Source organism: Perna viridis, chromosome 1, assembly GCF_037379345.1.
Source record: "Perna viridis isolate PV_CMFRI_1.1 ecotype Kerala chromosome 1, ASM3737934v1, whole genome shotgun sequence".
Classification (NCBI taxonomy): domain Eukaryota; kingdom Metazoa; phylum Mollusca; class Bivalvia; order Mytilida; family Mytilidae; genus Perna; species Perna viridis.
In genome coordinates, this window is record NC_142445.1 from 60876885 (window position 1) to 60902620 (window position 25736).

General features: G+C 33.1%; 2 protein-coding genes across 3 annotated transcripts; one reads left to right on the forward strand and one right to left on the reverse strand.

Moving 5' to 3' along the window:
* The first annotated feature begins 1916 nt into the window (after positions 1-1916).
* Positions 1917-7070, forward strand: LOC148629677 (solute carrier family 25 member 3-like). The gene is made up of 7 exons (XM_088555213.1): positions 1917-2016; positions 2120-2246; positions 3924-4231; positions 4771-4952; positions 5319-5491; positions 6044-6154; positions 6525-7070. Exons 2-7 carry the CDS (start codon positions 2129-2131, stop codon positions 6680-6682), a joined length of 1050 nt encoding a protein of 349 aa, XP_088411339.1. The 5' UTR covers positions 1917-2016; positions 2120-2128; the 3' UTR covers positions 6683-7070.
* A 3521-nt stretch (positions 7071-10591) lies between these two features.
* Positions 10592-24070, reverse strand: LOC148629678 (uncharacterized). 2 transcript variants are annotated; one of them, XM_088555232.1, is made up of 4 exons: positions 23955-24070; positions 19629-19752; positions 12180-12355; positions 10592-11032 (listed from the first exon to the last, which is right to left on the reverse strand). In XM_088555232.1, the coding sequence occupies exons 1-4, from the start codon at positions 24034-24036 to the stop codon at positions 10851-10853; spliced, it is 564 nt and encodes a 187-aa protein (XP_088411358.1). In that variant the 5' UTR covers positions 24037-24070; the 3' UTR covers positions 10592-10850. The 2 variants fall into 2 exon arrangements, with proteins under 2 accessions (XP_088411358.1, XP_088411352.1); XM_088555226.1 differs by having other exon boundaries at positions 10592-11035.
* Positions 24071-25736: the final 1666 nt, after the last annotated feature.

Below are 25736 nucleotides of genomic sequence, written 5' to 3' on the forward strand. Positions count from 1 at the left end.
TACCTGACCGAAGAACTCAGTCAGTGTATGTCCCACTAGCGGCTGGGCTGCCGTGTTGACGCTCTGGCCTACTCCTAGACCCCACGTGGGTCCGAGAGCGTTTCCCCACTCTAACTGTTTGGGAGTACGTCAACGTGTAGAGTGTATAAGTATGTACTGTCAAAAACCTATATATACAGGTCTGGGTACTGTCAATTAGTAAATAATTAAAAAATTAAGAAATAATTCAAGGAGGTGGTAGATTTGTACTAATTTTAACATGGGTACGGCATCTATATTCGATTATTAATTATTGTTAAATGAGAACATAAATGCCAAACCCATGTTAAAATGAGTACAAATCTACCCCGGAAGAAATTATTTCTTTTCTAATATGCTTGCCGAAACTACGCAGACTTTTTGTATCGCGCTAGAACTCTAACAAATAGGTTTCTGGAACAGGGTTATGTTGCTACAAGATTGAAGTCATCACTACAGAAGTTTTATGGTCGTCATCATGAACTCGTGGATCGTTATGGTGTATCCATCTGCGCCATGAAAACTCATTTATTCAACGGGTCATAGTTTTCCTTTCCTCGTTTGTCTACCCCGGACTTGACTTTTTATGAGCAACTCGGCGGGTGTTTCTAGAAAGGCAGAGGACGCTTACCCTACCGATGCACCTGGTCCATGCTCCCAGTTTTTAGTGGAGTCTGAGTTGCTCATTTGCTTTTGTTACTTTGTTTGTATGATTTTAGTTACTTTATGTTCTTTGTTGCGTATGTCTGTTTTCCATGTCTGGTCTTTGTTCCTGGATTACATTCTTTTGATTACCGCTATAACCTTGGTTCCCTTGATTACAAAAAAATCCCTAGGCGTAGCCAAAATAACGGCGGTTCCGTTTAACCTCCCCCGTATGGAAGTTGGATTAATTAAGAAATAAACCACATATCCAAGTAAACCATCTATTGAATAAGTATCAGTATCAGTATCAGTATAGAATTAGATAACCTCAGTCATTAAATCATCGCGTAACGTTTCTAAATGAGTGTTTTGTCTCGAAGCGACAGCAAGAGACAGTGCGCATGTGCTAAAGGTGGGGTTGTACCGACATATACTTTTTGACGATATGAAGACATCATATTAGATATGTCTGTAATTCTTTGGCATGAACATTTCAAAGCCAACTTTCAAGGGGAGATCATTAGCGGGAATATGTTCTCTATGTAATATGGATTTTTTTTTCAAATTACAATTAAAGATTTCGGTGTCCCCCATCTTACTTTTTAACATATGAAATAATGTCAGATAAGTGTTCTTTATAAGCATTTTAATGAAATTTTATATAGTTTCAATTAAGCGAATTACTGTAAGCAAGGAGTTAAGTATATAGTCTACTATAAAATCCTCGCTATAAGGTGTTGAAAAATGCTTATATTCAGGCTGAATTATTTCGTATTAAGTTTGGTGACCTACGTTTTTTATGTTAAAAGTTTACAGATATGTTGTTAAATTTCAAAATTAGGAAAATTAATCTAAATGTACTATTTAAAAGTTTTAGGTGTGATACAGAAGCCTATATCGGCCACTCTTTTTTTCATTTTTTAGAAAACACTAAGTTGAAAATTCAAGATAATAACTTGAATATTCAAGATAATAAGATGAAACAGGGACTATATAATACTAATAGTAATACTAAGTCCCTGGATGAAAATTCAAGATATTATTAAATTTGATTCAAAATAATAAGTTGAAACTTTCAAGTTATTATCTTGAATTTGTTTTTCCATAGCTTCCAAAACAGTGCTGCTTCAAGTCATTAGCTTGAAATACATTTATTTAATTTCAACACCATAACAAACGAGTGATCTAATAACTTCCCTCGCTAAAAACTAAAATTTCTGACATGTACATCATTTAAGTAACTGGTGCCCTGTCTAAACGTCACAATCGGTCTTAACCAATCAATAGCCAGAAAATTATTTACTTCTGTGTGACCTTTTGATCAGTCCTTTCCGTCGCAACACGCCAAGAAGGGTAGGTTTTAAAAGCCGGTGAGAATTAGTACTGCTACGAAAGCCAGAAATCATCCGCAAAGCCTTCAGTTCGGTACTTTAATTTCAAATCTCTTTATTTGCAGAGGTTCAAGATGGAAGCAATCTCCAAGGCGGTGAAGAACAACATTTTTAGCAGTCCGTTTCAGCAAGCAAAGTGTGAAGGTCTGAAAGTCAACGAAACAAGAACTATTGCGGCCGCTTCTGCAAATGGTAAGAATGATTATATACGACTACATTTTACATCTGAATTATTCTGAATCAATTTTGTTGTAGGCCTGATATCCTGAATTATTATTCCAACCACTTTATGTGTTGAAAATATTTTCAAGGACATCCTGATTTTTAGTCTTGGATAGACATTTTCACACTTGTGGAAATCATTGATGAAAATAATATGAGGAAGGAAAGGCTTTTAGTGCGAGCGAATTATGAAGTAAAAGTAGCTGGGCTCCCTTTACAACATATAATACTTCATGACATTTATCATTTTGCCAAGTTTGTTAGGGAATTTTTCATCAGTTAATAAGATGGAAAATGCAAAGGGCATTCCAATTATTCGTAAAATTATTGGAAGAACTGTTCCGGGTTTGGGATAGATTGCAGCTGAGAGTAGCATTTTTTTTAAATAACATAGTCGCTGTTTAAACATTTTGCCTAGCATGCATTTTCACTTGTTATGAAGTTTCAATTCTGTACATTTAAGAGAGAGGGCTTTGCTTGCTTGATATATTTCCAGTCAATCTTTATCTTAAATTTAATGGAAACAGATTGGTGATTCTTTACCATTGAATGAAAGAGTAACAAATTCATAAAAATGAGATGAGGTTGCTTGTTTACTTTTGTTTCTTTGTACCTGTTATTTTGGTTGTTTTCATTTTCTTTATTATGTGTTTCTGTTTTCCCAGTTTAGTCTTTAATCTGATTCCTTTGAATATATTTTTTATATAATGCCCAAATTTTGGTTTCTATAAATTTCCAGTCAGGAACTCGATACTAAAGTGCTTCTGCCTGTGATCAACTAGACCAAAATTGTAAGATGTGAACTACTATACATTTCTGTATATTATACCAATAGTAGTCAAAACACTTTAAAACACAACAACTCAAGCTGGGTCATACATGTATTTGCGTGGTTTTTTTTTTTAAATAACTCAATAAAGTTTGTGATTTGATACCCGGACTGAACAGAATCAGGGTTCCCATTGTCAAAACTTTTTATTGTAGCTTCTGTGGATAAGAAAAATAAAAACACACAAATTAGAGAGATAACAAAAAAAAAAATGACCTCACAGCTTTTTGGCAATATCTACCCACTTCTTTTATTTCATTTTCTTTAAAATAATGACAAATAAATTAATCCTGAAATATATGATTTAGACAATTTGCATTTTGCAGACGTGATGTTATAACCACCCTAGACTTTGAGATTTTTGTTTTGCTTTCTACATGAATGTTTGCTAAAAAAAAAAAAATATCTTATGAAAATGCCTGCCTGCATTTTTTTGGTGCAGAATTCAGATATCTCTTATGGTTTTTGGGGTATAAGGGTTCAAAGGGACTACACACTAAAAAATGGATTTTGGTCTGATTTTGAAAATTTTTATTTGACTTTCAAATTTTGTGCAATATAGTGTCCAAAACAGTTGTTGTGTCCATAATGAATTGTAAATCCCTATGCTTATTGGTGTCTAAAACTAATATTGGGTCCACAATTGCTCTTACTGTTCAGGGTTTGACCACTGCGGTTTATCATGCTGGGCTCAACAAAGCTCTTTATATTCTTTGTAATATAATATATGTTTCTGTGATTTTTTTAATGTGAACATATTTACCTGACTCAATACTGTGACTAAATAGCTCTTTTATACTATCTTTTATTTTTTTCAGCTGAGGAAATAAGCTGTGAGTTTGGTTCCAATAAGTACTATGCTCTTTGTGGTTTTGGTGGCATTTTAAGTTGTGGAATCACTCATACAGCTGTTGTTCCACTTGATTTGGTCAAATGTAGAATTCAAGTTGACCCTGGAAAGTATGGCGGTATTGTAAATGGGTTTAAAATATCAGTGAAAGAAGGTGGTGCCAAAGAACTGACCAAGGGATGGGCTCCAACCTTGATAGGTTATTCCATGCAAGGACTGTGTAAATTTGGCTTCTACGAAGTTTTCAAGATAGTGTATGGAAATATGCTTGGAGAGGTAATACATTTATGTAATGTGCTGAATATAATTTTTGAAACATTAGAACATGAATTAAAAAGTGTACTATATGTCTTGATGTCCAAGAAGAAACCTTTCCTGGTGAAGTTGTGTTAAGAATGTACTATGTACATTTGCACATGTAACTCTTACACGTGCAAAATAACAAAGCTTTTTGCAGTCATGGTCATCTTGGTTGGATGAATTTAATTTTGGACATGTGTCTGAAAATAAATTGCTGGCATTTGAATGAAGTTGCACATGTGATTACGATTAAAATGATGTTTCTGCCATAAATGTTAAAAAGACTGGCCTAACATCAGTGATTGGGATTAGAGAGGACCATGTGCTTTTTATCACTTTCTTGCTGAAAATGTTCCATTGGAAAAAAATTTTACATGAAAGATGTTATAGAATTGCTCATTGAAATTCTCAAAATCAATGTAAATTTATGACCTATTCTCAAAGTTTTTATCCCAATCACTGCAGCAATACATGTACATGTACATTTTAATACAGGTACCATTTATTATTTGCAGGAAAATACCTTTTTGTGGAGAACATCTTTGTACTTAGCAGCCAGTGCTTCTGCTGAGTTCTTTGCTGATATTGCACTATGTCCTATGGAAGCTTGCAAAGTCAGAATTCAAACACAACCAGGTTGGAGTTCCACTCTTAGAGAGGGATTCCCAAGAATTTTGAAAGAGGAGGGTGTTTCTGGGTAGGTTTAAAGTTGAAAAATTCTTTGAAGAAGAAAAGAACTTGAATGCATATATTTACATGAAAAAAGTTTAGTTCAAAAACCATACTGAGTTGTACAGTGAGTGATTGAGATAAATTTTCTCAGGGGTTGTCTAGTGACCAGTAACCTCGAAATGACTTTCACTGTCCCAGTCAAATTTTTAAGAGAGCCTTGATGGAAACTTAGGTATAATCTATGGCAGGCTATTGCTGCCCATCATTTTCAAGTTTAGCAGGCAGTTGTTATATTATTTACGACCTCAATGTATATGTGTAGATCAGTGGGTAAACATTATTAATTTGGAATTGTAAAACAACCAAAGAAAATAAGAAATATGTTCTTCAGATTCTACAAGGGACTGGTTCCTCTGTGGGCTAGACAGATCCCTTACACCATGATGAAATTTGCTTGCTTTGAGAGAACACTTGAAGCCCTTTACAAATATGTTGTTCCCAAACCAAGAAGTGAATGTAACAAGACAGAACAACTGATGGTCACCTTCTCAGCTGGTTACATTGGTAATGATTATTTTCATGCTAAAATATTCAAAGCTAAATTTAAATAGCATATAGGGATTATTTTTGCATAGTGATTAATTTTGGTGTAATTAAGCTGTAAAATGCAGAAATAAATGAAGCTAAATGCAATTTATTAATTATTGGCTTATATATTTACTATGCCATTTACCATCTGCCAAAATTTGTGGGTTTTTTTTTTGTCCCTAACTTTTACACCTGCCAAAAAACATACTTTATAAGGTACAAGTGAATACTGTTTATTTAAAATGCTTTGTAAAAAATTGAAACAGTAGAAAACAAAATGTTGCTGTCTTCTGTATGCAGAAAAAAATATTTTACATGTACATAAAATGACTAAGATAGTTTACTTCATACAAATTTCTGATGAAAGTATTGCATGTGTACATGAAAAGGAAATTATTGTTAGTAAAGATTTAATGCCTAAAATTTATTTGTAAACAATTTAGGAGGCAAAATGAGTGCTGTATATCATTGATACTGCATGTACCACATATTAGAAATGAAACATAATTTTTTTATATTCTTTTTTAGCTGGTGTGTTCTGTGCTATTGTATCCCATCCAGCTGATACCATTGTATCCAAACTCAATCAAGATAAGGGAAGCAACTTCGTTGATATTGCTAAAAGACTTGGTTTATTAGGTAAACTATATATATATATTTTTCTGTTTTATGTAGTGTGTTTTTTTAAATCTTTTATAGACTTTATGCATGAATGCAAAAAGTGACTGGCATAATGTCATGGCTTACACAATTTTGATACAATCTGTTGCCTAAAAATAGAAGTGAATATATCTTAGTTATAGCTCAGCTTTAACTCCCTATCATTATTTTGATAACCACTTAGAAATTAGAACAAGATCACTGTCTGCATTTCTCAGGAACTTTTTGAAATTCACTTGACCTTACTTTCGCCATAACAGCAAAAGTATGAACATTTATATCAAATAAAGGATCAACTATAATCTGTGTATATTGGATAGTTTTATTACTGATTTATGTTCTGTTTCAGGAATGTGGAAGGGATTATTCCCTAGGATTATCATGATTGGTACATTGACAGCATTACAGTGGTTCATCTATGATTCTGTCAAGGTCTACTTCAGATTGCCAAGACCACCACCCCCAGAAATGCCAGAATCACTCAAAAGGAAAATGGGAATTGCTTAATGACAACAATAATTAGGACATTATTTATCAGTTGAACAATTTTAGAAGGCTAAATTATTTTTGGAAAATTGACTAGCTCAATTAGCTCTAAATGAGCATACACGATATATTTTCATCAGTTTGAGACAAACATAAACCTAATCATTTCATCATAAACACTTTTTAACTAATCCAGTTTGATGGTGAACTGTTTGATGTCTGCCACAAAGGGAAATAACTCCCTTACAATTGTGATATAAGTTTCAGTAGCAGGTCATTATGTTATTTTCTGTTACTATTGACCAGATCTGATCAGCTATTGGAATATTGTTTGTGTGTCATAATTTATATAAACAATCACTTTTTAGAAAAAAATGCAGAAGAGTGATAAAAGAAAAAAAAAACCTAACTATGTTTCTCTTCTTATTTATGAATACTCTCATGTAGTATTTAGGGGTTGAAGATGAAGATTGAAGCTGTATTTTTCAACATTTTAGCCTCTTCAAGGTAATGATTTTTGCAGTAACTGTAAGTGATAAAATTATTTTCAAAGCACTAGACCAAAGAAACCAGTGACATTATTTGGTTTTATTGCACATCAGTAATTAATTCTAACATTCATTTGGGTAAACATAGATAGCTGAGTATTGAAAGTAACTGTTGGATTTTCTGGTATTAACCGCAAATTATTCAGTAGTTATTACCCTTTCAAAAATATACATGTGACTTCGTCCTTTTTATCAGACATTTTTATCTTTTTTTCAAAATATTTTTAAAATATATGTTGTCTCTACTTTCATCATTGGATGATGATTGAGAGTTAGAAAAGTTTATCAGAAACTCACAAAATAAAAACTGAAACAATATATGGCACCCCTATTCCACTCAACTATTTCTGTTAAATCTGGAAAAAAGACACTGTAAAATTCATCATGCAATATTAATACATCTCAGCTTTTCCTCCAGTTAAGTGAAGATCCTGATAAAAAATACACACAGTAAAATTCATTAAGCAATAGTGACTCACCAAATATCTAAGCATTGTATTCAAAAGAAGTGAGTGTAATGGACAAACAAAGCCATTGCAATATAGACAGGGAGTATAAGAACCTAAAATGGAAGTACATCCTAAATTGAGGGGCCTGTAATACTATCATGATTCCCTTGAATTCACTATAATAAATCATGATCAAAGAGAACATACATGGTTTATCTTGGTTTGATATTTCAATTCATCTGAATATTACACTGAAATATTGAAGTATTGTACAATTTGTTTAAGGCTGCATGAAACTGCATAGCAGTTTTTGTTTTGTTTTGTTAACAAATTTAATTCTATTTTGGACTGATAGAACAATCAACATTACATAAATAATATTTTATTAGTGTCACATGACAGAATCTTACATGATGTTGACAGCAATATCTAAATATATGGATAGCCCTTGGGTTGCAAAATGGAGCAGAAAACTCATATTGCACCTCAAATGGCAGTTTTCATAGTCCATATCTGAAATCTCTTGTAGTCCACATTTTGTGGTATATCTCTCAGTATGAGATAATTCAGTTATTATGTCTCCCCCCCCCCTCCCTTTAGTGGGGAGACGCATTGTTTTTTGGTTTGTCTGTCACAAAGTTTGCCAGCACAACTTTTCTCAAACCACTGAACCGAATTTTATGAAGCAAGAACATATTTAATTGTGCATATTACCAGGAAACTTTGATCCCCTAGTTTTTGTAGGAGTTATGCCCCTTTGAATTTAGAAAATTGCTAAAAATCATCATAAATTGCCTTGTCAACGCAACTCCTAAAAATATTGAACCGAATTTTGCGAAACTTGGTTTGCAGCAAGAACATCATATATAGTTGTACACGTTACCAGGAAATTTTAACTGGCTAATTTTTGTAGGAGTTATGCCCCTTTAAACTTAGAAATTTGCCAAAAGTCCCCATAAATTACCTTGTCAGCACAACTCTAAAACTTGAACCAAATTTTACGAAACGTGGTATGTAGCAAGAACATCATATGTAGTTGTGCATATTACCAGGAAATTTTGATCCCCCAATTGTTCCGAGAGTTAAATCTTTAGGTAGGACTATACGGTTAGGTCGATTGTGGACATTTGGTCTCTGCGTTAAAATGAAGCTGTTTCGAGCCAGTCCGCACAGAAATTTCACGTGTTTTGTCATAAAAAAACTACATATTTAATCCTTGGTGTATGGAGGTATAAGTAATTTTGTTATAAAATCCAGTAGCCATGGTAACATACTGAAAAAAATATATTGCAGAGTTTTAGTACAAATCAGGGCTGCATTTCCATCAGTAACAGCCAAATACTGTTTTATAAAATACCAGGCACTTAGACACTAGCACAGAATGAAATCATGCATAGAGGATGCGGAAAAAGGGTAAAAATAATACCCTTTTCGATTCATTTTCTCACAATTATAGTTTAATAAGGTTTATTGAAAAGGGGAGAACCTAATACGGCAGGGGACTGAAACGTTCCGGATAGCATTCTTCATTTAATTTACACCTGTTTACCACATTACATATATTACATCTGTCTATGTATAAATGCTTAACTACATTTAAACAGTATCTCCACCAAATTTCAACTTATAAGTACTACAAAATTTGACCGGGCCAATTTGGTGTGCGACACAGTGCACTTTAACGTAACTGTATAGTGCACCTTTATGCGTTCTTTGCACGAATGATCATATTTTGGTTATTCACGATAAATAATTGATTAAACTATTTATTATATAGATTTCCTCCATTATTCATTGCTCTTTTCAAAATGAATTTTAAATTTTGTGAACGGCGGATTGGTATTCGTGTTGTGACGTTTTGGCGGGAGAAAGAACCGAATTTATTTTTCAATGTGAATTATTGAAAATTTTTACACTGGGAACATTCGGTAAATCATTGCTATCTATTCGATAATAACCGTCTTTCATGTACGTCTACGAATCTTCTTTACCAACGTTGGCAATATTATCAGTATAAAATTTACTATAATGTAATGTAAAAAATAACTGAGATTCGTAGATTTTTGCTGTCCTGAATTTCATACTGTAAACTTACCTTTACAAGTCATTGCTTAAGCAGCAGTCTTTATAAAAATCAGACAGAAGGTGATTCATGCAAGTCAAAAACCTACCGAATTCTGTTTTATTTCTTGTTCAGAAACAGTTACTTATCAATAATCAGTTTTCGGTTTTCATTTTGAGATAGAATTATAGAGATTGTACATGAAGTTTGCACTTTGCAAGAGTTCTTAAATTCTTGATTTGTTTTCATTTGGTTGGGGTAGATAAATGTATGAATTTCTAAAAAGTGCAGATCTGAATGCATAAATGATTATCGCAATGTAAATGTATAGCATATGTGGACTGAATATAAGGAGTTTTTCACACCATGAATAAATTTACCAACGGCAGTGTCTGAATTTTATGAGGACTGTTACTTTAAAAAATACAACCTTATTCAAAAAATGAGAAACTGGTCTCCTTTTACTAGATAGTTAACTGAATTCAAATAAATACATGCTTTACTGTAATTTTGAAACTATAAGTAATGATGAAATTTACTTTTTTAAATTTGTTGGCATAGGTTGAATGAACCTCAGGGAGTATATAAATGTAAGTGTTTGGATCTCTAAAAAAAATGAACCACAGTGTTTCAAAATACAAATATGTATTTGACGCGAATTACGGACCAAAAATGGAAGAAACACCTTACATTGACAATTACCGAGTATAAATGACTTGTATGTATCTCAATGAAACCGTCATAAGGTGCATTTCAGAGTACTGACCCGAACAACCAAAGAATTAGGAGTAAAAACAGACACCTTTTTCTGGTTTTCGAACAATTATTTAATTAAAAGTGTATGAAACTTATTACATTGTACTGTCCGGTTCCAAAAAAAAAGAGAATGTTTTGGGATTGAGTTTGGGGTTATGACCTGAATTGGTTGGGAATTATGTAATAACAAACACGCATTTATCATTTATTTGTTCTATCCCATTTACAATTTGGATTGTGGACTTCGTCAATACGCCCAAGTACCATAGAACATTTTAGAAACGGAATATAAATTAATGAAATCGTTCATATCGCAATATAACACTGCCAAATCCGTTTTCTGGTTGTGGGCAACCTATTGCCTGTAACACCTACTAAATCTCCGTTTCCTCGCAAAATACATTGGCAACGTTGCCGTTGGATGCACCATCGTTATGTATAGGTGTGGGCAGTGAATCCTTCGTGTTGTTATGTATAGTTAGGGGCACTGAATCCTTCTTGTTATATTGTTGTGCGTCCTGATACAAAAACTGTCTATTGAAATCTGTTGTGGTGTCTACTGTAGCAAAAAGAAAGCATGTGTTTAGTAACAGGTTATTTAATACATATTTCTATAATATTTACAGAGAAAATAAAAAGTATTTTTTGTGACGAATTATTAAGAGTTGTTTTGTATTAAGTTGACTGAAAATGCTTTATTTTAAAAGTAGGAAACTAAATCAATAAAGTGAACTATGTTTTCAAATTTATTTTATAGCAAACAGCAATTTTTAGATGGACTTGTAATAAGGCGCATTATGTTTGCCATTACATGGTAAAACGGAATTGGTAATTTACAGAGATAAAAAAAAAAGAAAAGTAGTTTTAGAGATATGGTTTTCGGAATATTCAGGTAATCACTCCGTTTATACTTTATAACGCCCCAAATATTTCGAGTTATATAGTTTGTTGATTTGAAATATGTTGTGTTTGGAAATTGTCCACTTTACAAAGAACTAAGTCAAAGTAGTATGTCACTCATTTACCAACCTATACAACTGATTTATTCAGAAAACCTTAAAACCTAAAAACCTGTGACGAACTTAAGCGCATCCTTAATGCTCTACTTGAGTAGATATATTTTCACACTTGGCTTCATCAATATTTTTATTTTTAATTGTTTATTTAAGAACATATGCTATATGATATATGATAATAGTATGGTGAAGTACTCCAAAAGGTGTGCTTGAATAATTTGTTGTTTTTAAACATCATTTCAGTTTAAAAACAATCAGTTAAATCAATATAAGTTCACGTTATTTTTTTTACACATTTTCAGTATAAAAAAATTAAGTAGAAAAACTTCAAGACGACCCTTAATTTTACAACCAGGCTGATTGCGATATTATAGCCGCTAGATTTCCAGTTTTCCAAGGTGAGAATTGAATATAATCTTTCACTTTAATTATAACTAACTCGAATGTTATTCTCCCCGAGATTAGAATAACACCATAATGTCTCTCCTAGGCATACGACTTAGTGAAAGATGCGGAGGTTACGATGGTTGGGTCCTCCTTTTATTGGAAAAATTAATTTGGGGGGATGAGCAAATAATAGTACGGAACCTTCCCCTTATTAAATTTCTTTATGGGACCCTTTATAAATTTCTGGACCTGCCGCTATTGAATATAACATATCTTGACAAGAATGTATTATAATCTTACCATTGTTTGCAGCCAAATCATTCTGTGTTATAAATGACACAGGTTGATTGACACTTATAACCTGCCTGGGTCTATACTTCTCACGACAGTATCTCCAGCAATATATACAGAAGACAACGAATATAAGAAGACCAACTATAGATCCAATAACGATTCCTCCTATTTCTTCCGATGTGCTGTAAACAAATATGTTATAGTCATCAATGATACACTGCCAAATATGGAGTTAAAATTGGTCAAGTCCTTCAATATAAGTTATAGTCATCAATGAAACACTGCCAAATATGGAGTTAAAATTGGTCAAGTTCTTTAATATAAATTATAGTTCATCAATGAAACACTGCCAAATATGGAGTTAAAATTGGTCTAGTTCTTCTATATGAATTGTAGTCATCAATTGAATTTTATAACATCAACAGACACAAAACAATTGTGGGTTTTTGCATATTTTCTACAATCAAATGTATTTTTAGACTTTGTTTTTAAATGATAATCATACGACAGAAACGAGCACACAAGAGCCTACTGCAAGAATCAGCTCATCACCAACCCAAAAAATCATTCGAGAGGTTAGTGTTTCTGTCCAAACGGAAATTCATTTAGACAGTTTTACTGGAAATACATTACTGTCCGAGTGGTGGTCATTTTGTATACAATGGACATTTTTAAAAACTATGACTAAACCCAAACAATGCGCTGCATTCCCCTTTTATATTAAAAACAGAACACCATGAAACTGTGGTACCTTTCCTTTACTGACACCATTAACAATTCCATTCAACTTCTGGAACAAGCATTTGTAAACAGATTTAGTAGCAAACAAAAATAATTTGATGTTGACATTCTTAGTTTGAAACACTAGTCAAATCAATCTGTTGACGATTTCTTAAGCTACGTTAAGCATGTTATACACCTGAATGATGTATTACCTAGTGTTGCAAATGTTTCAGAGATGCTTACAAACAACCAATAAAGACTTTGATCTTAGTTAATCATATGTCATCAAATAGGTACAAACACAAAATAGACACACACAGAGATGCTCAACAAGCGAGACTTCCATTCCAAAATCAACCTCCTCACATCAACAGAGAAATTGAGAAGGCAAATGAAGCGACAGGGAATATGCCAAGAATTTAATAGTGATAACTATTCTCCAGTAGTTATTGTCAAAAAGAAAACTCTGCATGGTCAACCTCCGCAATATCGCTTTAGTGTCGATTACAGGAAGCTTAACGAACAAATTAAAAATTTCCGTTGTTTACATTGGAATTTGTCATTAATACCATTGGCGAGGATCAGCCGATGATACTCCACGGTTGCTGCAGTAGTTCTTGCAATTGTCAAACCTGAGTTGTCTAACCTTCTTGGAATGCAAAACCGCAACAGGAGTGTTCAGATTTTACAGTGTACAAATACTTATAAATTGGTATTCTCCCTGACAATAAACAGTTAGGTGCTCAAGATGTATATGACGATGTGTTGTTTCAAAAGAGAGTGAAGGTAAAAAATGGTGAGAAATGGGTTAAACAGTTATGTTTGCCTCGAATTTTGCTAGAAGACGCACTCTGGGTTTACCATTACAGATGTGTCAGAGGAGCGCTCTAGGAATAAATAAGGTATCATGCTTTAAGTTAAAAATTTAGGTACCCCAAAAGGCATTGTAGCAGATTACATCAGGTCTTGTGATCGCTGACAGAGGATTAAGAGAGATAAACAGGGTAGAAGACTACCTCCCAATCCTCTGACAGTTGAATCCATATTTGACAGATGGCATATGGATTTTTTAAAACTTAGTGATACTAAAGATGGATATTAATATGTTCTTTTGTTGGTAGATTTTTTTCTCTAAGTGGGTCGAAACATTTCAAGGAGATAAACTTACCTTTCGATTGTAGTATCTTACCAAAAGGTAATCTTTCAAAAGATGCCAAATATCACTTGAAGAGATTTTGTCTAATCAAAAATTATCCCAAAATCAGGCTAATCAAATTAAGATGAAAGAATGATAAGACAAAAAATCTAAAATTCCAACTTTTTGAATTAGAGACAAGGTAATATTAAAACAAACATGCTACCCCAGTCGGTTGTTCTAAAAAAAACAGTGGAAAATATATTGATCCTTTCTACATTGTTGATTCTGGTTCTAAGTTTTCGTACAAGTTGATATGGTGTTGTAACCAAAAGGAGCACGAGTCAATGATCAAATATTTTGAGCAATTTGAAGCCTGATAATTACAGACGGACGCAACGAAATCCAGAAGACAATGTTGTTGAGCGACAATCACAACCACAGAACAATGATGCAGATAATGATCACCACGATCAAAATGCTAAGAGTCAGGAAACTGACTGAAGAATAGTCTCATGGAGGAAATGACAAAACCTTCTACGAAGTTGATAAGTTTTAAAACAAAAGTTTAAAGAGTAAGACACTATTTAGCGAAATGGTCAGATGGTTCGTCACCATCATGGGAACAGAAAACAATGTTGGTGGTGCATTGAAAGAGGAGTTCCATACAAGGTTAAGAAAAGCAGGAAAGAAGAGGAAAAGACCTTCCTTCTAATAGGTCGAAACAAAAAAAATTGTAACAATTAAAGCAATAATTGCGAAAACTCTCTTTCAGATCTGTTATTTCCTTAATTGTTATCTAGAATCTACATCGGCGCCATGGACATTTCATTATTTAGGATTTATTTTAAAATATTGGTAGGCGAATTTAATGCGACGTCAGCCCTAACAAAATGCATTGTATTTTATTGTTTATAGTACTGGAGTATAGGCATATACTCATCCAACTGAATATCTATTTTTGTAGAAGTTAGTGTGCTGCAATATGCAGACCGGAAGTCAGCTTTATATTAAATGTTGTGTATAATAGATACTTTATTTTTTATTCCAGATGTTAGAACGCAGAAAAGGGTTCCACTAAAACATGTATAAATAATATGACGCAGAACACTTTAGTCTTTCTGCTTAAATATGTGGAATACCAGCATCAGTATTTCGGAATATTTTTGCATATTTCCCGAATTTTTCGTACCTCATTTTCTATGTCATCCCTGTGTCTAATCAGCAAGATTTCAAAAATCATTATATATATATATATCTTTTGACTTACTTCCTGAATTTACTTTCCTGAAGATGGTACACCTAGATACAAATATATAGTTCCAAATCATCTTCCAAATATACAGAGGAAGATGTTTACAAAATGCTGGAATTTTTAATCGACAACATATTTGTCCAGTGTGGTGGACGTGTTTTTCAACAAACGGTCGGCATTCCAATGGGAACAAATTGTGCTCCTTTACTAGCTGACCTATTTTTTCACTCTTATGAGGCTGACTTTATAGCTGATCTGATCAGAAAGAAAGAATATTGTTTAGCTAGATCCTTCAATCTCAGTTTCCGCTATATAGATGACGTGTTATCTTTAAACAATCCTAATTTCGGGGATTTGATACATCGCATCTACCCAAAAGAACTTGAGATAAAAGATACTACAGACACAGTGAAGTCAGCCTCATATCTTGACCTACACTTAGAAATCGATGGTAAAGGAAAACTATTGACCAAACTTTTCGATAAACGTGATGACTTTTCATTCCGAATTGTCAACTTTCCTTTCATCTGTGGCAACATCCCAACGGCTTCTGCGTATGGAGTGTTCATATCACAACTCATACGTTATGCAAGAGCTTGCCGAAACTACGCAGACTTTTTGTATCGCGCTAGAACTCTAACAAATAGGCTTCTGGAACAGGGTTATGTTGCTACAAGATTGAAGTCATCACTACAGAAGTTTTATGGTCGTCATCATGAACTCATGGATCGTTATGGTGTATCCATCAGCACCATGAAAACTGATTTATTCAACGGGTCATAGTTTTCCTTTCCTCGTTTGTCTACCCCGGACTTGACTTTTTATGAGCAACTCGGCGGGTGTTTCTAGAAATTAAAGCAGAGGACGCTTACCCTACCGGTGCACCTGGTCAATGCTCCCAGTTTTTAGTGGAGTCCGAGTTGCTCATTTACTTTTGTTACTTTGTATGTATGATTTTAGTTACTTTATGTTCTTTGTTGTGTATGTCTGTTTTCCATGTCTGGTCTTTGTCCCTGGATTACATTCTTTTGATTACCGCTATAACCTTGGTTCTCTTGATTACTCTTTCTTCATTTAACCATCTTTGTGTTTTTGTCATGTTATACATTTTTCTCCGGCAGTTCAATCTCAAAATCGCATAACGAGACTGTACAATATATAGACGTATTGCACTCATTGTTTTTCTTTCTCTCATGTACATAATTATATTGATCATAACTAACACAAATATAAAAAAAAACCACACACACAAAAAAATCATTGAATACACATATTCATTATTAATTGTGATTTTTGTGTTATTGAGATAAAGTTGCTAATTATTTCAGCATTGAGACAAGGCTTGTGAAGTTGGGAAGAGTATTATTAAATAAATGTTTGAGATTGAAGAATTCAACTTTTGATATAACAGATATTTTGATTAGATAAAATTTTATTTCTTTGATTTTTTTTGTTGCTTAAACGACGGAAACTTTTAGTTATTTTTTTTTAAAGTTTAGAATATTTTTATTTTTATTCTTTCTATTGATTAATTAGTCGATAATATAATTTTTATAGCTTTAGTGTTCAAAACTTGGACGTTTGATTTTGATTAGGCCATTCATTAAAGCTGCATTAGCTTTCATAATTTTTTTTTCTGTTGAAATATACCTAAACTTTGAATTATTTATACTAATCTGTAGTTTTCCAGTATAATTTCATTTGATATCCACAAATAAAATGCATTCAATACATGAAATAGGTGTCTATATATTTATTGTCTTGCAAGACAAAAAATCGACCTAGATAAATTCGTATGCATGTGACTTCTGGTGACCTTAATCCGCGCATTTGATGTAAGGGTCGCTTCTTAAATAACAAATCTGATTGCAAAGCGAAAGTGGTTATTCAACGGCAAGGAAGACCGACGGACTCGAGCCGTAAAAGAAAAAAATTCGAATATAACGCAAGGATCCTTTTGAAGTACTGTGATATAATGTGGCTCAAATATGGTCATTATTTATTTGAAAACTAATCAAGAAATAGATGAAATGAAGTGAAACAAGACACGTGCTTACTTGTGTATCTGTGTATTGTTATTTTTTGTTTATCAAGGTTAAACTATTTTTAGCCCAAGTGTATGTCTTGTCGGTTATCGTCGGAAGTAATGGCGAAAAATAATGAGATCAGAGCTATCGATCTTCTCTGGTTAAAAAAAAACGTTGTTTTCACAATATTATATAGGTATTATCGACATTTATTGCTTCAGTTGCATTATTGCAAACTTATTTGATTGCATCAGAAAATACAGTAGAATCAAAACTGAACAAATTTGACCGCTAATGCAGCTTTAAGCTTACATGTCATACCTGAGTGAACGAGTTGAACTGACCGACGTTAATTATTTTGATTGGTGGAAACAGGAGAAAGTTTTGTAGTTGCTAATCATGTGAATGAATTTTCGGCCTTTCTCATCATTTCACAAAGCAACCTTCAAATGAAGAACATCGTTTCATATAGACTTTCTTTTGTATTACACCAGGAACCCAAAAAGCCATCAGGCAAGCTAAAGGGAAAAATCACAGGACGATAAACATGATAATCATATGCTCCGATGTACATGTTGGCTTGCTAGCAAATTGTAATCATCTTATCATCGCTGTCCTGAACAAGTCCGGTTTAGATTTTTTTCGACGCAGTTAGTATAGTTTCGCTTTTTACCTTTGACCTTAATTATGCTCTTCTATGGAAACGAAAGTTATCTGATCGTAATTCTGTTTCTCGATTGGCCAAATACTGATAACTTAGTGGCGTTAAAAATACAGTATCGAAAATTTGAAATTCCGTTCCATGTGTTATTTTCTTGAAAGAAATGTAGAAACTTAGAAGTAAAATTTACTACGTCGGTTATCCTTTTTAAAGATAGTACTTGTTTGAACCTGGCTTCAATAACGCAAGGTGGCGGACGGGCACTTTGACGAAAGGTAGGTGTCTTATAGGCTAAAAAACCACTAATTCCACTTCCCATAGGCTTCTATGCTAATTTTACAATATTCAATGGCTTCTCTGGACTTTACCTTAACTTTAACCTGCAGAGGACTATATATCAGCATGATTCTACATATGTCAGCTCACAATCCTCAGAATGGCATGTGGGGTTAGCAGACTTGCAGTGCAGTACTGGTCACCGGAAGTGAAGTGTCTATAAATAGCATGGGTAATCCCAGTGTTTTCACAAGATAGGGGTATATTTAGAAATCATTATGGAGATTAGGCTTCACATCACAAGAAGCAAAATGCACCTATAAAATGTACAGAAATGTTTTTCCTTTCAGAAACTGTTTAAATTTTTCAAATGAGATGAGAACTTTTTTCACAGCACTATGAGGAACAGGGGTAATTTCTGCGTAGGACTATTTTTGCCTACGTTCCAAATGCTCATTGGTTGAATTGGTGGTCTGTAACCTATATATCTTTGTTTTGTTTTTTACAACAAGATTTCAATCGATGTTCTGTTGAAATTAAGGGTATTTTCGTCCGTATACGAATATTGTTAATAAAATGGAATAGCATTGCTGTTTGTGCGTTACAACGTTAAGCAGTTACAAGTATGCATAAGGTCGTACCAGTAAGATGTTGGTCTTTCGGGATATCTTGTGGGAATAATATAACGTCTATAAAGAACGAGATGAAATTTTTATGGGAATTACATAATATCTTTAGGGAACAAGATGAGTTTCTTTTGGGAACGACTGGGCTACTTTAGGGAACGAAATAATTATCATATGGGAACGACTGGGCTACTTTAGGGAACGAAATAATTATCATATGGGAACGACATAAAAAGTTATTTTTGCATGACCGCATTCTGCTACCGTAGGTTTTTGTTCCTATTGATAATAAAAATAAATTTCAATATGTCCGCAAAAATCCCACAGGGTTTTCGTCTCTTGCCCATGGACTGTTTTTCTTGAGTTTTCTTTTAATGTTTTACCTTATTCAGATCACTTGCATTGAGCAAAAATTGAAAAGCAAAGCAGCAGATAACAGTACTTGTTATATCAAATAGAAAATCTGTAGCAAAGTCTACGGAATATGTTTTATGTAAACGATGTAAATGAGTTTTATAGGTACGAGGCTGTATGAATTTTATTTGCAAAAAAAATGTTCAATACATTTGTGTAGGCACCACATGGCTAGCCACAAAATATGAACTTCATATTACGATACGAAGGTCAAGACACAAGATAGTATATGTTTAAATTTTTCATTTATTTATGTTTTCCAGGGAAAAAAATCGATGGAGATTAATACCAGAATAATGGATTTTACTATACTGGAAGGGTAAAAGATGATAACTTACGAAGAATAATATGAGTAGTTGTAGTGACGGGCGTAATGCAATCTGTAGCTTCTATATGTGTAACTTCTATAACTTCTGTAGCCTCTATAGCCTCTATAACTTCTATAACCACTCCTATATGCCACTGTCATTCCGTATAAAATATTTAAAAAATATATCAATGTAAAACGAAACTGGTTATATTGTTCTTAAAGTATGTAAACGAAATGAATGAAATGAATTTTGGAGAAAAATAAAAATAAGCCTTGTAAGATAAAAAAAAACAAATGTAAACGCGCGCGATTTAGCAATGGAAATCCTTCTTTCACGGCCATACATTTTGCATGCAACTTTTGTTTCATGATACACACACATTTATATGGTATTTCAAGTTGAAAGTTGTAAGCTGCAAATTGTTTCCTTCCCATTAAAATGGAGACCTTTGACGAAGAAGGAGTCATAATTCCTGTATGTATTTAATCTTTTATGGTGGCATTGTATTAGGGCGTGAATTTTTTTCTCTTGCTCATTCAAATGTAGGAGAACATCCATGTGTTCTTTTGTCCAAACTGTTTTCCCCTTTTCTCTTTTCCTTTTTTTCCTCTCATAAATATTTACCATGTCCTTTCCATGTTATTTTCGTACGACTGATATTGTAACCTCTATGCATTGAAAACTCTGGTTTTTGATTGGCCAGAAATACAAAGTTGAAAGTACGAAATTTGCATCACAGAAAAGAAAATGTTACATGATACGCCTAGAAATTATTGTTTATATAGTGTTATCTGTTGCATGATAATGCAACTTGCATTACCATGTAAAGGGGCCTTAACGAATATGTATGATAAATAGCGAACAATTAAAAGACGGTTAATGTTAAAGGAATAACAAGAAAATTAAAATCTCTAACATACTTTTAAACCTGCATATCAGTTCTATTTCAAAATAAGATTAATTGGATACAACAATTTAGCGGATATTCATTGGTAAGAGAGTAGTCATAGATTTTCAAAAATATATTTTTATTTCTGACAATCATATTCAACACTACAGGTTGTTCTACTGATAATTAGGAGCAGATGGAATGTTACCAAAAAAGCTGTCACATCGATAGGCTGTTCTTTTTACATGCAGATTGAATGTTGTCAAGAAGGCTGTTACCTCGAAAGAATGTTCTACTCATACCTAAGAGCAGGTGAAATGTTATCAAATATGCTGTTGTTCTACTTGTACTTAAGAGTAGTTGGAATGTTACCAAAAAGTCTGTTTCATTGGAAATCGTTTTATTCATATGTAGGAGCAGTTGTAATGTTTACAACAAAGCCCGCCGTAAAATCGACAAGTTGTTCTATCCATATATAAGAGCAGATGGTATATTACTAAAAGGCTGTTACATCGACAGGTTCTTCTACAATACTGTATAAATTTGTTTCTCAAAAGCCAGCATTTATACAATAACCCCATCACCACCCCCAACCATGGTGTGCAGGTGTAAAATGTAAGGAATATAAAGTACATAATTTATGACTGTTTCATAATTAATTAATTGATAAACCTGATATAACTTCAATTTACATATACCTATTACACATTCATTCAAACACACATACTGGACTCGGTAAAAATAAATCAAGAATTTCCATTAATTGTCCTTATCTCTCGTTTTTTTGTTTGTTTGTTTTTTTTTTTTTTTTTGTTTTTTTTTTTTTTTTGTTGTTTTGTTTTGTTTTGTTTTGTTTGTTTTTGTTTGTTTGTTTGTTTTAATATCAAAAATAATAAAAGAACTACTTTTGATATTGAATATTCTCTTTCTAGCAATGGGATTCACTAAGGAAAATAACATAAGTAGGGACCCAAATTTTTTTTCTGTTTTATAGAAATCATTTTATACCAGTATATAAATCTAAGTTTCTATAATATTTGACCTTTTTTTCTTAAACCAGTCATACGTGATACAGTCATAACAAACAAATCTTCAATTGTCTCGTCAAATCTGTTACAAGAAGATATATTGTTTCGAACCTACATAGCCAAAACTAATGTGTTTGTTTTGAAAATTTTGTGCAACAATCTATGCAAAAAAAATCTAAGATGTGTGTATTTAAAACATTTTTGTAGTATAAGAAAAGACTCTCATATATCCCCATAATCACATTTTGTTCCCATAATTATATCTTATTAAAAGGTGAAACAAAAAATATTGTTTAACTAGTCTATGTATAAATAGTTTGCATCTTTTGCATGTAGTAGTTAATCCGAAAATTTATTTTGGACCCTCACATTTGCAATGCCATTTGCTGTCATCTAACTTAAACCCTCATTGAGACTAATCTTTACTGATCTGGGAATATTTGCTTAAAGAAATCTTTAGTATCACAAATCTGGCTAACCCTATCAAAATAATAAAATATTTTTGTACTTCGATCAATAAGATCAACTAGATTCTCATTATCTTTTGACTTCCAATGACAAAAATACTGAAAACTGACTAAAGTCTCGAAATTCAAAACACCATAACTAAATACATCATACTCATTAATGTTCACAGTGGGTTCAAGAGTAATCAAGGAAACCAAGATTCTAGCGTAATCCAAAGTAATCAAGGGTCAAAGACCAGTCATGGAAAACAGAAATACACAACAAAGAACATAAAGTAACTAAAATCATACATACAAAGTAACAAGAGCAAATGAGCAATTCGGACGCACCGGTAGGATAAGCGTCCTCTACTTTTCTAGAAACACCCGCCGAGTTGCTCATGAAAAAATATAATACCGTGTAGACGAAAGAGGAAAGGAAAACTATGACACGTTGAACAAATCAGTTTTCATGGTGCAGATGGATACACCATAACAATACACGAGTTCATGATGACGATATTAAAACTACTGTAGGGATGACTTCAATCTTATAGCAACATAACTGTTCCAGAAGCCTAATTGTAAGAAGTCTAGAGCGAAAGAAAATGTATGCATAGTTACGGCAAGCTCTGGCATAACATATAAGTTGTGATATGAAAACTCCATACGCAGGTGCTGAAGGCATGTTGCCACAGATGAAAGGAAAGTTTACAATACGGGATGAAAAGCCATCGTGTTTGTCGTTACGTTTGGTCAATAGTTTTCCTTTACCATCGATCTCCAAGTGTAGGTCAAGATATGAGGCTGACTTAACAGGGTCTGTAGTATCACTATCTCAAATTCTTTGGGGGTAGATACGATGTATCAAATCTCAGAAACTAGGATTGTTTAACGATAATACATTATCTATATAAGGGAAACTGAGATTAAAGGATCTAATTAAACGACTTTCCTTCTTTTGGGTCAGATAAGCTATAAAGTCAACCTCATAAGAATGGAGGAATAGGTCAGCAAACAGAGGAGAACAATTTGTTCCAATTGGAATGCCGACCGTTTTTTTAAAAAACATGTCCACCAAACTGGACAAATATGTTGTTCATCAAATCTCCAGCATTTTGAGAAACATCTTCAGTGGTAATTTCGGCAGATGATTTGGGATTATTTTTTACAGTTTATGAGGGACATCTTTAAAAAATTACATATTTGTATCTAAGTGTACCGTCTTTTTTTAACTTCAAGAGATTTTTGTATGAATGGAAGAAGACCATCTATGGAGACATCATGCATCTTAGGTGATGTATAGTGGCGATGGCCATGACTCCTTATCCGTCTTGGATTTTTGTGAAATGAATTCATCACTTTACTGTTGTTGTTATATTGCTATACTTTTGATATTGTCATTGAAGCATAGGAGAAGGTGGAATGTTACCAAAAAGACGGTTACAACAATAATCGGTCTATTAATACGTAGGAGCAGATGGAATGTTATCTAAGAGGCCGTACCATCGACAGGTCAGTCTACGTATACCTTGGAGCAGATTGTATGATACAAAATAGGCTGTAACATCGACATATTGTTTACTCATACTTTGGAGCAGATTAAATGCTACCAAAGAAGACCTAACACCAACAGGTTGTTCTTCTCATAACGAGGAGCAGTTGAAATGTTATCAAAAAGGGCTGTTTAATTCATCGCAAATCGTTCTATTCATACGGATGAGCAAATGGGATCTTACCAAAGAGGCCGTTACATCGAAAAAACAGGTGTCAATGAAACTCTGAAGTCCAGGTGGTTTAACCGCAGGGAGGATTCATGTAAAATATTTGATGTAGGTAGGGAGTACAAACAGATCTTCCAATTTTTCAGCATTTACTAATTATGGATATTCTATAATGTGACCTAACATATTATATTTAAGCCGGAAATCAAAAACTCAGATTGTTGTTTAGATGGATATCAGTAAAAGTATAATAATGACTTACTTACACTCAACAAATATAGCATAGTATAGAATACATAGCACCAATAACACTGCTTTGTAAGCGATCTTTAATTTGTCCATGGCCATTACAGTATATCTGTTGAGTTTCCTTATTTCACTAAATACCAGTATCACGGAAGAAAGATTAACATTCCAAAATGTCAAAATCGATTATAATTTTACATCGTTTTTTTTTCTATATCTAAAAAAGTCAATCTTTTTTTATCGTTATGGATCGTTATGGTGTATCCATCAGCACCATGAAAACTGATTTATTCAACGGGTCATAGTTTTCCTTTCCTCGTTTGTCTATCCCGGACTTGACTTTTTATGAGCAACTCGGCGGGTGTTTCTAGAAAAGCAGAGGACGCTTACCCTACCGGTGCACCTGGTCCATGCTCCCAGTTTTTAGTGGAGTCCGAGTTGCTCATTTACTTTTGTTACTTTGTATGTATGATTTTAGTTACTTTATGTTCTTTGTTGTGTATGTCTGTTTTCCATGTCTGGTCTTTGTCCCTGGATTACATTCTTTTGATTACCGCTATAACCTTGGTTCTCTTGATTACTCTTATAAATCACACTTTATTACGCCATATTTTGGGGCACTTGTAGTTGTGTACAAATGTAACACTATGGTAAATTACATTTTTATAATGATTTTTTGAAAATCATTTCAATAATTATGTATTATTTCTACACAAATTTTCAAAATGCAAAAAGTGGTGTAAACATTATTTGATGTCAAAGAACCAGAAAATCAAGTAGTTCGTGAAATACAACTCATTGTTTATCCGCACATCTCAGCTTAACGACTTTAAAAAATAAAATTATGCAAGACATGAAATACAATTATTATTTATTGATTCCTGTTCGTACTCCAAACACGGATGTTATCTCCGAAATATTACGAACAGAAATATAAATCCAAATATAAAAAAAGTATAAATTACCTACAGGAAAGAATAAAAATCAAACAAATAAATCAATAGCTTTGCAACAAAGATAACTTAAAATACAATCAATGATTCAGATCGAGTTATTCTCCTAAAATTAAATAAAATATTACAAATTTTTTTTCAATGAAAAGTTGTTAAAATTGGTTTGTCAGACGGATATTTTTTTCTTCGAATATCTTATCTCTTATTCAAATGTATGTTCGTAGATCAATACAGAAGCATCCTGTGCCACAAAAATGTAAATCCCTAGACTAGTAAGTCTATAGATTGCACAGAAAAGATGCACATTTTTTCTTCTGCTTTCCACATAATTAGCAAAAAAATCGTTAGCTTGAAATCTGTTTGATATATTCCGCTATCTTGTCGCATTCCAAGTGAAAACAAGTAGGCATTTGAGTATTGAAAAGAGTTGATTCTGATTGATCTCATTATATCATCTTTATCTTTCAGATGAGTTCCGGACTTGCAAATTTATTCAGGATTTTCAAGATTTTATTTCATTCTGACAGTCTGATATTGTAATAAGAGACAGTAATATAACCCATTTACATAGTGACGAACGAAACAGTAACGTGCAAGGACAAGAAAAACAAACATCAGCAATCACCTGTTATGTAAATTATAACAGAATATATTCTTTATTGTATTTTTTGGAGCCGAGAGACGATAAATCGATTTTAACAAACCCGCTTCAGTGTAAGGTAAGATGAGAAAAAAGAGTTAAACGCAAAGAACAGTTAGCATGCATTTATTTTTGTATGGTGCATGCCTTAGCTATATATTTAGTTAAACTTTATGTAACATTTATTATACAAAAATAAAGTGGTTTAT